Raw genomic sequence first — 13,305 nt, forward strand, 5'->3', positions numbered from 1 at the left:
ACTGAAACTCAAGAAGGATTTCTAAATATACACCATAATGAGCAAAACAGAAGACCCACTAGAGATGATAGCGACCTTCTGAAAAGCAGAATGAACTTTTTTTTTTTTTTTCTGCTGGCACAAGCAGTATGCCTCCTTATCATGGGTAAGTTTCACAAAGCAAGAGTATCTTTCAAAATAAATACTTGGAAAAGTACTCTGGCTACGCGTCCCGCAGACCGGTAAGTCAGAAACACTTTGAGGTGTCGGTCTCCTTTTTCAGTCTCTCCGCTGCCTTCGGTCGCTGCCAAGCGCTGGCGGGTCCGGACGCCCCGTCCCCGACTCCGGCCCCGGCCCCGACCCTCCGTGCCCCGGCCCCGGCCCTCCGTGCGCCGACCCTCCGTGCCCCAGCCCCGGCCCCGGCCCCAGCCCTCCGTGCCCCGCTCCGGCCGCTTCCCGGAAGCTCCGAGGGATGGCGGCCCGCGGGGGCAGGGCCGGGGCGCGGGCGGGGCAGTTGAGCCCGGCCCGGCCGGCTGCGGGGGCTGTCCCGCCGTGCCCCGCCGGCCCCCGGGAGCCGTTGCCGTCCCGTCCCGCCCGAGGGCGTTTTGGAGCCCTAGAGAAGCCAGTGTGTCCCCTCTCCCTGGAAGGCCGTGGACGATGGGTTTCCTGGGCAAGCTGGCGGCGCTGCCAAAGCTTAGCGGGGCGGTGGCGGGCCGGGGCGGTGGTGCCTGGCGGCGGCCGGGCCGGCCTTGTGCGGGCGTCCCGCTCCCGCTGCCGACCCGGGCCACGGCCGCCCCCCGCCCGCCGCCCGGCGGCCGCGCCGCCTCCTCCGCCTCCTCCCGGGCGCTGGGCAAGTACGAGGAAGTTTTTCGGTCATGCCTGGCGGAGCCCGAGAAGGTCTGGGGGGATGTCGCCGAGCAGATCCAGTGGTACAAGCCCTGGGTCCGCACCCTGGAGAGCGGCAGCCTGGGGAGCGCCTCCTGGTGAGTGCCCGAGTGCTCCGTGTCGGGTCGGGGGGCTCAGCTCGGCTGTAGCGGGGAGAGAGGACTGCCTGCCCTGGGGCTGTGGCTGTGCTGGGCTGGGAGTCGTGTGCTCACCACAAAACTATCCCAGCATCTTTCTGGGATTGTCGGTGTGCCGTTGGAGGAGACGGCTGCGGAGTTTGAAGAAGTTAAATTATTACATTTGGTTAAAGTTCATGATTAAAAGCAGCATGCATAAGCGTGTTGTGGTGAAGGTATGTTAGCATGCACTCTGGCAGGTGTGACGTGCCTGTGTATGTCCGTGTATGGCTGAACGGTGTGGATGAGTGCATCTGATGCTCCATATGCCACCCCTTTTTGGGTCTGAATTGGCAACAGGCTGCCGTGAACATGGGAAAGCCGGCTTCAAATGCCAGGGAAGTCAGGCATGCAAACACACCGGTGTATAAAAAGCTATGGCTTTTGGGATTGCTTAATCTCAGATACTGTCTAAGTAGGTTATAATTTAGATGTTGTGGTTAATGTTTGGCAAAGGCATTGGCGTTTGTAATATGTATCTTCCTCAGTGAATGATGAACTATCCTAAGATAGAATATGATATCATTCTTATAAATTGCTAGATAGGATTTTCAATACTTTCTCAAAGATAATGTTAAAATTCTTTGAGCTCAAGAGGCACCTTTGCCTCTTTTTAAGCAAGTTTACATCATGCTCTTGGGTCTTTTCTCAAGAAGAAGCTGATGCAGAATATAAATGCAATGTAGGATAAAGGTCATTTTTATTTGGTACAGCAATGTTCTTTGCCCTTTTTGTATTTTTCTGGGGTTTTTTTTGATCAAAAATGCTAGTAATTCAAAATATTTAGTTAAAAAAATTAATAATTCTCAAATCTGTGCAAATTAAAAGATAAAGAGCCAGTGGAGTGGAGCTGGATTTCCTATTGGTGTCTGATATCATTGCTTGACACCTCTAGTAGTAAAAATTTATATGTCTTCAGCTAAATTATCAGTAACACCCAGCCATGATGGGCTGTGTAACAGGAGATAGATAGGATCCTTGAGACTTTGATCTCAAGGTCATGGCACTATTCAGAAAGTCCAGATAGGATTGCCTGTATAATTAGGGTCTAGACAAGAATGTAGAGAACATGTCCTATGAGGAGCTGCTGAGGGAGCTGAGGTTGTTTAGCCTGGAGAAAAGGAAGCTCAGGGGAGACCTTATTGCTCTCTGTAACTAAGTAAAAGGAGATTGTAGCCAGATGGAGGTCAGCCTCTTCTCCCAAGTAACAAGTGATAGGACCTTAAGAGGGAATGGCCTCAAGTTGCACCAGGGGAGGTTTAGATATTAGGAATATTGGATATTAGGAATATTGCATATCAGGAAGAACTTCTCACTGCAAATGTTCTCAAGCAGTAGAACAGACTGCCCTCGGAAGTGGAGGAACTACTAAACCTGGAGGTATTTAGAAGTTGTGTGGATGTGACACTTACAAGGTGTAGTGGTTGACTTGGCAGTGCTGTATTTAATGGTTGGACCTGATGATCTTAAGGTCTTTTCCAACCTAATTGGTTCTGTGATCATGTGATTGCAGTCAATGAGTAAAGCTCATTGACTGCAGCATTCCCAACCAATATAATGAAATCAGTACAGTGGTTACTTTTGGAGGACTAAGGAATGAGAGTATTATACATGCAAATGAACATAGTTTTGCTATCAGATTCTGTCAAACAAGTGTGGTTTGATTTGCTGAGCAGGATAAGCTTGTTTGTTTAAATTGACAGAGGCATTTGTAAAGCTTTTTTTCTCAGGTGGAAGTTATTTCACCTTACAAGAGGGAAAAATGGACCTTTCATTGTCTGAAGTCTGATTTGTCTTCCAAGCTCTTTTCTAGCCTCACTTTCTAACTTGCATCTTTTCCTCCTCTGTGGATGCAGAAACTGAAATTATCATGTTAATGTGGGCAAATACCCGAAGGGAGGTTTTACAGAAGACAGAACTAGACTCTTTTCAGTGATGTCCAATAACAGGACCAGAAGCAATGAGCACAAACTAAAGCAGTCATGTTCCTTTTTTTAATGTGAGAGTGACTGAGCACTGGGACAGAGCTGGTTGTAGAACCTCTATCCTTGGTGATGTTAAAATGTCATCTGGACATGGTCCTGGTCTACTGTCTCCAGGCTGACCTTGTAGAAGCCTACAAGATAAGTGGGGTAATGTGTATGTCTCAAGCACCCATAGATAGCCGTGGAGCCACCCAAGGATTGTTTGTAATAATAATACTGAGAAAGAACAGGCTGTGGCTGGAGAAGGGGGGCCCTAGAGGGGTAGGGCAGCACTTTTCTGGGATGACTGTCCTTGTTCCAGCTCCTGGAGATAAGAAAAACATGGTACAGGGCAGGAAGAAGGTTGGGAAATGGGCATAGTCTGTAGAGGTATCAGGACCACTGAGGACTGCTGAAGCCCTCTGACCCATTTTCAGAAAGGGCTAGAAGAATGGATCGTGCATGTGAACTAATTTGCATAGAAAGCAAGAAACTTGCTATGGAGTGGTACCCCCACAAAGCTCAGGTGCCTGTGTGCCTCAGGTCTCTGGATAGATCACCCAGCTGATGAGCTGGATCAAGAGGACTCTGGTCATGGAGCAGATGATCTTCATTTCCCCCTCTTTATTTCATCTCTTTTGCCTTGCGTCCTACCTTTATCCAAATCCCACTGCCATATTCTTATACTGAGGTATCAGCGACTAACTTATACAGATTTCCATATAAAGTGTATGGAATTTACTAATAAAAACTTTGTAAGTTTTTACAGGCCCACTGACTTTTGTAATTCTTTTTGACCAAGAGTATTTTTGAATCTTAGGTTCTGCCTTCCCCTTAAGGGTGGGATGCCACAGACCTGTCTGAGCAGGTGCCCTCCAGAGGTCCATTCCAACCTCAAGCCAGTTTGTGATTCTGTGGCATCATACAAAGATGCAAGTCTGAGGATTCAACATCAGGCTGTAATTGTTTGTATGCCAGGTACCCGTTGTTCTGTGGATAATAAAAATTTTAAGCAATTCAAATTTGTATAAACAAATGTCTTAATGTGCAACATGCAATTTTATTTCTTAAGTTCACTTTAAATGATAGCAGGCTGTACGTGATAGAGCTTGTACTTTAATGCCTCTGAAATCCCAAATGGTTACTAGCAGTCAGTGTGCTCAGCAGAGTGACAGATGGGGAAGTTCGTTGAATATAAGAGAGAGAGAACATAGAAGAGGGTCTTTCAGAGGACAGGCTGAAGAGAAAACAGACAGTGGAACTCAGCTGAGAAAGAGGCCAGGTGTCCAAGGAAAAACAAAGCTTGCTGGCTTAACAGGGTAAAAAGGGAGTTCTGGGTCAGAGGTTTACCTTGAAAGCTGCTTATGGGGACCTGAAAAATACTATTAACAAGTTCATGTATGTGTGTCTTGAGTTAGAATTTGTTTCCTCTTTTATTAGATCAATTGGAAATACCAATTTTTTTTAATAGCTTTGCTTTTGGTTGCAAAACCTGAGATGTACAGAAGCAGATGCTTTTCATATATTTTCCAGTGTAATCTACTTCTATTGAAGCAGTTGAAGGAGGCTGTTACTCTATTTAGAATGTAGGCATAAGGCAATTCTTCCTCTCTAAATACTGTAAGAGCATGAAAGAAACTTAAACTTGCAACACAGTGTGTTTTCTTCACTCTCTGCCTCTGGAAATACCAGTAGTATGTCAGTGGAATGCAAAATGATTTCCAGAAGATAAGTGATCCGTGTCACCATCCCCTGACTTGTTTTTTTGAAGCAGTAATCCCAGGTACTGTTCTGAACTGCATCAGGGGCTAATACAGCACAAAACATCTGGTTTTGCCTACATGAAAACTAATAAGAGCTATGAAGCATGGTTGCTCAAGAAAAGGATGAAGGAATTGAAATTGTTTGATCTAAAAGACAAAATGGAGACCTGGGTTTTAAACCACATAGAATTTGGCCAAGAAGTTGAAGGAAAAACTTCCTTGAGCTGGCTTTGAACAGGTCAAAACTATCTTCAGTTGCAACATGGGAAACATAGTCTTTAGATGTTAGAGAGAAAAATCTGTTTAATGCTGAAGTTGGTGAAACACATGAACAGATTATTTTGGAATCTTGTGGAATGCCAGTTAAAAGGATTAAAACAAGTGTTTATTTAGGAATGTGGAAACAGGTTTCTCTAACATGTGCAGGCAGAGGGCAATTTTGCAACATATCTTTTTCCTCTGGTGCTAAGACATATGTGCAATATTTAATCCCCTTTAAATTTTTGGAAGTGTTGCCCAGATTGCTATTCAAATGTCGCTTACATTTTCAAAACTGTGTCAGGGTCAATTTACATAATAATACCTCAAATTATCTGATACTGTCTAACATTTTATTCAGCTTCTACTCTCATTTAATGTGAAAAAGTGCATGTCTGCTTTTCTGGTCCTATCAGAACCTCACTCCTTCTCAACAGGGTAACAAAGCTCTCATCACACCTTCCAGATAGTCTTGGTTTTGGATTAAACCTACAGTTATATCTCTTTCACACACTTGTTTGAAAGTGATTGCTAAAAATTCATGTTGATGTTGCCATGTATCTTTAGAAAACCAAAGCTCTCATGCCTGCTCATGTTTTGATCATTTTAAGTGAATATGCATAGCCCAGGTAACGTGTTCTCTTGTTAATATCATCCTACAGTAATTTGGTAGAAAAATCTGAATCTTACACAACTTTTATGACATCAATGCAGAGTTTCTCTGTATTATGTGAAACAATTCCAGATCCTTAATTGTTCGTATTGTTTTCCTTTTAGGGGAAGGGTTTTGTAGATTTTTGTACAGGATGGTTTGTGACTTTGATGGTCCCCCACTTTATCCTTATTAATGGTATTGTAAAGGAGTTGCAGTAAGATAACTGCATCCTAAACATGCTAACTGGTTTTAATTTCATAATTGCCATTTTTAGACAATAAAGATTATCCCATAGCATCTGTGTATGGATATAAAAGTAATATATAAAATATCATGATTTTGTATTATAAAGCAGTCCTTTACTAAACATGAGAAGTGAAGAAGGAAATAATTCTTTTTAACTAGTAGCAGGTTACTTTAGGCCATCTGTTATTTCTAATTGCACTATATTAAAATGTTGCCACTGTACAGTTGTCCCCATAGAACATTTTGGAAACTCTCAACTGTGTGCTTTTTGTAAATTGCTATTTTTGCTTCACAGATATACATGGAGATAGAAAAACAAACAAAAAGAGCATGATTTAGTGTGAACTTTAACTTTTAGGTGCTGTGTCATCTTCCAGTAACTAGAATTGTCTTTGTATCTGGTACCTTCCATATTTCTGTACTTTGAGGGTTATGTTGCACTTGAATTTTTCTCTATATAAAAAGACTAGAAAAGTGAAACCTAAGTTTGTGAAATGTTTTTTCTTTAATTGGAAGATAAGAGTCTTCTGTAAATGTCTAACTATTGAAGAGGCTATGACTCATATCACTTTACAGAAAATTTTGAGTCACTGATATAAAAGAGTGTTGTCAAATGCATTATAATCATACGATCTTATAACTTGGGATCCCTTTCATTTAGCTACAGAGATGAATTGCCAAGAGATGAATAAGACTATTTTGGGTCCTGAACCTGTTCTTTTTGAAAAGGGTTTGTGTGTGTGCCAGTACAAAGTAGGATAATAGCATGTTTTCATAATGTCAGATTAATTTATGTGAATTTATGCTTTTTCTGTGATACTATACATATAAAATCAGTGTGATTAATACAAAGTAAGTTCAACCAGGACCAAGTTCAGCAGATTCTTAGTTAAGTCAGTTAAAATACAGTTCTTAAATGTTTCTGTTTTCACTAATAGTTGTATTTAGCTTGTTGAGTAAATCCTGAGGTTACAGAATAAAAAAGACCTTCCTGAAGTGAGTATAATGTTTTGAGAGCTATGTTTTAATTGAATGCTCTCACTCCTTAAAACGACCAAATGACCAGAAAAAAAAATAAAGTTGTCTTAGTTTGGAAGGCTAGCTATCACATACTTCATACTTCTTTTGTAGGTTCGTAGGTGGAGAGTTGAATATGTGTTACAACGCTGTAGATCGTCATGTTGAGAATGGACGAGGAGACCAAACTGCCATTATTTATGACAGCCCTGTAACAAATACCAAAGACAGAATAACGTACAAGGAACTTTTGGAACAGGTATGTTTCAGAATAACCTTGTTGATTAGAAGAGGCAAAAAATATTTCACAGTAGGTAAATACCAGAGAGGTAGAAATGATCTACCTCACTATTTTTACTTCTTTTGCTGTGCTCAGTATTGACTTATAAGCTTTACTACCTCTGCCAAACTATACTGCATCCAATTGGTTTTGATGCAGTATTTCCTCTATTTCCTCTTTGTCATCTGCAGTTTAATAACTTTTTCCCCTGGCTGGTTAAATTTTTAAGTTGTCTGTATTTGATTTCCTTTTCTTTTCCCCTAACAGATCTTAATTAAAAGGTTAATCATAGTATTAGTTAAGTCTCTTGACAGTTGCTGTGATGAGCAAAGGTACAGTTCCATAGAAATGAAATGTGTACCTTGGCTCTTGCTGTGCATAGCTGAGTGTAAGCCTAAATGAAATTTAACTGGGGGAACTCCAAAGAAAGCTGAGTCACCTGCCCCTATGTAGGCTGGCATGAGGGTGCTTCTGTCTGGAAGGTGTGAGGATTTTGACTTCCCTGTTGGCTGAGGTAGCTTACTCCTGATGAGGTTGTGAACATCCAGTTCTGCATCAGCCCGTTCAGGTTTACTCTGTGCCTCACCATGGATTGTTGCCACCATGGGTGTTTGCAGTCTGCCCCGTTGAAAGTTCTTGGCTCTCAGGGCTGTTTGCTGGAGGTTTGTTGTCATGCTGCTACTCTTGTTTAGCTTTTTTTCTTCCAGTTACATGTAGCAGTTGAACTTAAAATTGAGCACAAAGAAATGTTGGAGTTGGACTTGTATTCCTCCTTAATGTGTTTCAATGTGCAAGGTGGATTACTTTGAATGTAATGCACAGTGTACTTAAGGTATGCATGTAGCATCTGGAGTAATGTAAGCTTGTGGTTTAGAATGTGAAATGAGGTCAGAATACAGTAATTCCGTTTGTGAGAGATTTATTCCACTGTTGCAAGAAAAGAGAAGTCATACAGCTACAAAGAAATGATAAACCTGTTATGCACTCTACCTTTTAAGGAAAATATAGAAAACATGTATTCCTTACCAGTTTTCTATTTATTAGGACACAAGTCCAAAAAACAACATGACATATGGTATGCTGGAGCTGGAACAACTAGCTTTGTTGTTTTAAGTAGTCAGAAGACTTTGAAAGTATCCAGCTCCTTATCTAATCTTATTTACACTAATATATATAAATTCATTAAAACTTTATATACACAATTTTTGAGTCTTTTGCCCTCAATAATTATGATATGTACACAATATGTATGCAAATATATGTGTATGCATAAAATCAATCTATATATATGTTGCATATAATATTTGGTTAACTTTAATGCAGAAATACAACATTTTAATGTAAGTTATATTAAGTGAACTTGCTTGGTTGAAATTTCCTCTGGAAAGAACTTGAAAAGTAGCCTTTCTTCTGCTTTTTAAACTTGATTATATTAAGTCTCCCAACTTTATGTCTCTTTAAGTGTATTAATAGTCTTAAGACATGGCAAATTTGTGCAAAGTGAGAAAATTTTGCTAGTTGACGTACACATCCTTTCATCTACATTTCTTCTTACAGAGCATTGCAAAACCAAGTGGAAGAACTGGTTTAAGTTTTCTGGGGTATGTAGCAGAAGTTCACTTAGAAGTTCATTATAATCTTGCTGGAGGCTGAGTCCTATCTAAATACTATTTCTGAATTCTCTACAGTTTACTCTTAATGAAAAGAAAATAAATGTGAAAGGCAGTATTTGATACTAATAGCTTGTCTGTTGAAGCTTTCTGGTGCACTTTAGTACAGTAAGTTTAATTTGGTTTATCTGCTAGCTACCAGACTCCTGAAAACAAAAGTAACAAAGAGAGAGATCTGCTAAAAATGGGAGGGACGTAGGCTGTAGTATTTTTTTCATGGATCTTATATGTCTAGGACAGTTTAGCTTGCATTGATGGATTCTATGCTTGTGTGTCCCAGTCACTGTTCAACCCAGGAAGGTTTGAAATTCCTCTTTTGAGCATTTTAAATGGGATTTCTGGTTTTGCATCTTTTAAGGTGAATTCTTTTGGCATGGACCAAAACTGCTTTTGGTAACTGCTAGGAGTTCAGAACTGAATGACTTAGAAACCTTAGCTGCTAATACAGCTGTAGGATTTGACTGCTGGGTATAAGTAAAACTGTGCTCACTGGGTCCATGCCTTTCATAGAAGTGCAATTTATGCTCTGGTCTTCCAAGCTGAAAGCCTGCTTGAGTTTCTTATTATATAACTTGGTCTCTAGTGATTTTATTACTGGAATGTCTAATATATTAAAGTGAGTGAGCAGTCTTAAACTTGACGAAAAGAGGAGAAATAGCATGTTAGTTTTTGAGTGATAAAGTACACTGCACTGTATTAATATAAATCATAAATGACAACACATTGTAACAAAGTGGAAGGTTTCATGACTTTTAACAGTTTGATGAAATGTCAGTACTCTTCCACCTTCCCCTTTTTTTTAGAAAGAGTGATTGCTTGCATGGTTCAGGCTTCCCACATCAATCTGAAGGGCAATGTAAACCTGCTTTACAATGTTCCCCTGTCTTCCAAATAGTTGCACATAGAGACAGTGTTTTATTGTACAGTCCCAATGTTTCTGTCTGTCAGAAGGATGAGGGAGAGGGCACAAGGAAAATCATAGATAGCCATGTATTATATTGGATTGTTGTCTTCAGTGGCATTGCAGTCGTTAGGGTGGGGAAATGAGGTGCAGACAAGTGATTACTGGGTTTGCACAGGTGACATGTAGTTCCTGTCTGCAGTATGCTGTACACAGGTTCTGCTTTAAATGCAATTTAGGTATGATTGATTTCAATAAAGATCATGTAAGTACATGCAGATCTCTTTCCTGTCTCCCTTCTATACCCAGGAACCAGTTATATGGCTTGTTTACAGGCACTGGGAGTGTTCTATTTAAAAATTAATAATTATGATCATTAAATAATGACAATAAATATTGTCTTTTTCATAATTATTAATAATTATTTATGAAATAATGATAATGAATAATAATAATAATACTTGTCCATTGTGTTTAACTATTTATTGCCCACACTTACAGTGACTATAAAAATACCCATTAAATGTTATTTTCATTGCCTCTGGCCTTTTTGTCAACATTCTGCTTGAGAGTCACAAGCAGAGAAGATAATCATTAGCTTTTTTGTTTCTTTGTGAGAGGGTGATGTGTTCAAAAATTTTAATATTTTCACACTAGGAGTTACAGAAAAGTAATTTACCTTTGGAAGTAGAATTGTTATCTTTATTTACAATTACTTTCACTAATTATACCTAGAAATGACTGTAAATGCTGGGTGTATGGCAATAAATTCTAGCTTTTTACATGTCCAGTCTTTGGTTTTTGAGTTTTGATAGTTTATATCAGTTTTATATTAATTTATATTAATTTATTGCTGAGTCTAGCATTAAATATATTTTCTCTTGAAAATCAGTAATATTTAAGATATCTGTTCCATACAAATCCTATGGATACCTAAGTTTGTGTGAGTTTTCAGCTTGGTGTGGTGATCACTTTGCCTTACAAACATGTTCTTTCTTGTGGTTGAAAATAACAGCACAGATTTATGCAATGCTTACAGAAAATGGAATTTACGCAGTATCTTCTGATGCAAGAGTGCCTGCTTGGGGCTTCTGTGTTTCCATTTTCTTAAATCCTCGGGGAGAATGTAGAAATGTGCTGTTTGATTGTGGATGACCTGTGAATTTAATGCAAAGACAGAGCAGATGCTCCTGGTGCTTCTGAATGTTACTGTCTCAGGTGACTGAAAATCTGAACATGTATTTCCACTGAAGAGAGAAACAGTGAGGTTGGAGGTGGATATATAAGAGTAATGTGAGAGCAGAGGTGCAGGAAATAGTGTCATTAGGCAGAGAGGTACAACAGTAGAAAAGAGCAGTTAAAGCCTTTAATATGCACAGAGTGATCCATGATGCTTCTTCACTTCCATCACCATAGCTGATTTAGTATTGGTTATTTTTAGATGTGTTTACTGCATACAAAGCAGTTTATGTCCCTTTTCAATATATTTATGAGGATTCTAGGACTGAATGTAGTGACTCTTTGAAAAGAGAAAACTCAAATTTTTAAATACTATAAAAGAAAGCATTTCTTTCAGAAGATGCCACATTGCCATGCCATAGCAAGCAGGTTGGGACAACTTCACTGTGCTTGTCATAGGCTCCCATGCTCACTATAATCCAACTTACTATGTGGTAAATACTAATGAAATATTCAGTACTACTACTTTTGTGATGAAATATTGTGTACTGTCAATATAATAAATATTTTCTCATGGTGTTAGAGGGGCATTGCTGCTGACCAGTCTATTGCATTTCGTGAGTTCCAGTCCTTTGCTGCTGTACATAGTCTCTCTTAGGTTTCTGCATAGCAAAAAGGAAAGTGTTACAATGAGAGCAAGAACTGATTTTAAACCTAGATATTTAAACCTAGATAACATTCTGAATTTGTGTTTCCCTTTGGTTCAGAGTATAAGGTCTCTTGTCTTAGATTGAGAAGTTATGCCGTTGCAGTAGAAAATTCTGCAAAATAAAATAAAGAAAATACTACTACATATTGATTTGTGTTTCAAAGTTAGCTAGATAGGACAGAACTTACATTATGAAATGACATGTTTACATTCATTCTTAAGAACTAAAGTTTAGAAGTATAAACTGTTACCTGAATAAAAGAATGACTGGTAGACTCCCATTTAAAAATTTGTTAGACATTGCTATTGATTTTTTTGTGGTTATACTAACTACAATAATTGGTCTCCTTCCATATTTATTTTACAAAAGAAAAATATATTAGTAGGTTTTTTGCAAGGAAGAAATTGTCTTAAATTTACTGAACCTTGATTACATTACATCAGCTTTCTTTATTATACTGGCTTGTCTCTTTGATGTCACGAATCTGTTGACTGTATGAAAGTTTTTCTAATGGGGCAGCAGCAGATCTGGAGGAACTTTAAATTTGAATGTTTTGTCAGTACAGGTCTCCAGCTTAGCTGATGTCATGATCAAACATGGTGTGAAGAAAGGCGATCGTGTGGTCATCTACATGCCCATGATTCCACAGACCGTGTACTGTATGCTGGCTTGTGCAAGAATAGGAGCCATCCATAGCCTGATTTTTGGTGGGTTTGCGTCTAAAGAGCTTTCGGTTCGCATTGATCATGCAAAGGTAATAACCTGTTTGAAGCAATAAACACCATTGCATTAGTTACTTCTGTTAGTCAATGTCAAAAACCTGTTCTTTGGAATTTTTCCCAGACAGGATAACATTTGTCTTTGTGTGGCACACAGTTTGTTTATAATACCTATTGTTGCAATATGAGCAAAGTACTATGTCTGTGTGGAGGTTGATACTTGTGTAGCAGACACCAAGGGAGCAATTTTGAGCCCTTCTACAAAAGCAGGAGTTTAACACACTGTTGTTTGCATAGACTGTACTTTCTTCTCATGTTTGTCAATCTTTTTCTACTAAGCATCTCCTTAATATTGGCTTTTGGTTCAGCATTTTCATCAAGTGTATGAGGAAAATTCTGCCAAACCTAAGTGGTTTCACTGGCTTGTCTGATGTTAGGCATATTAGGTAGTTCATTTTTTCAGCAATGTTTATGATTTAGGAATGGTATTCCCCAATTTATTGTTCTCATTTAAACATTCCAAATCTTATGTTGCTTGCTCACTCCCCCCTCTCCCTCTTCCTCCCTGTGGTGGGATGAAGAGGAAAATTGGAGGCCTAAAAGGTAAAGATCAGGTTGAGGTAAGAACAATGTGCTAGAAACAGCAATGAAATAAATGAACAGTAACAGCAACAATATTCATAGCAGAGTGTACAAGAGAGGCAAATGATTCACGCCACACTGAACTCACACTACCCCACCACACCCTCCAGAAAGGACCCATCCCTCTTGACAGCTATGGAAACAGTTGCCCTAAATAAGTGACTGTGCTGATTACATAATTAATACAGATGAATGCTTTAAAGGCTCCTGTGATCAGCGTAAGTTGAGCTTGTTTATAAAGTGTTATGATGTCTGTGTTAC

General features: G+C 39.5%; 1 protein-coding gene across 1 annotated transcript in view; it reads left to right on the forward strand.

The window, feature by feature from the left end:
• Positions 1 to 636: 636 nt before the first annotated feature.
• Positions 637 to 13,305, forward strand: part of ACSS3 (acyl-CoA synthetase short chain family member 3) — a 64,145-nt gene continuing 51,476 nt past the window's right edge. Inside the window, exons 1-3 of the mRNA XM_054278225.1 lie at positions 637 to 962; positions 7,058 to 7,202; positions 12,249 to 12,437. Of these exons, the coding sequence (XP_054134200.1) occupies positions 637 to 962; positions 7,058 to 7,202; positions 12,249 to 12,437 (660 nt within the window). The remainder of the gene's footprint in view (positions 963 to 7,057; positions 7,203 to 12,248; positions 12,438 to 13,305) is intronic.

The sequence above is a fragment of the Melozone crissalis genome, unplaced genomic scaffold, assembly GCF_028551555.1.
Source record: "Melozone crissalis strain CALT ecotype California unplaced genomic scaffold, PUWL_Pcris_2 ptg000004l_1, whole genome shotgun sequence".
In the NCBI taxonomy this organism is placed as follows: Eukaryota; Metazoa; Chordata; class Aves; order Passeriformes; family Passerellidae; genus Melozone; species Melozone crissalis.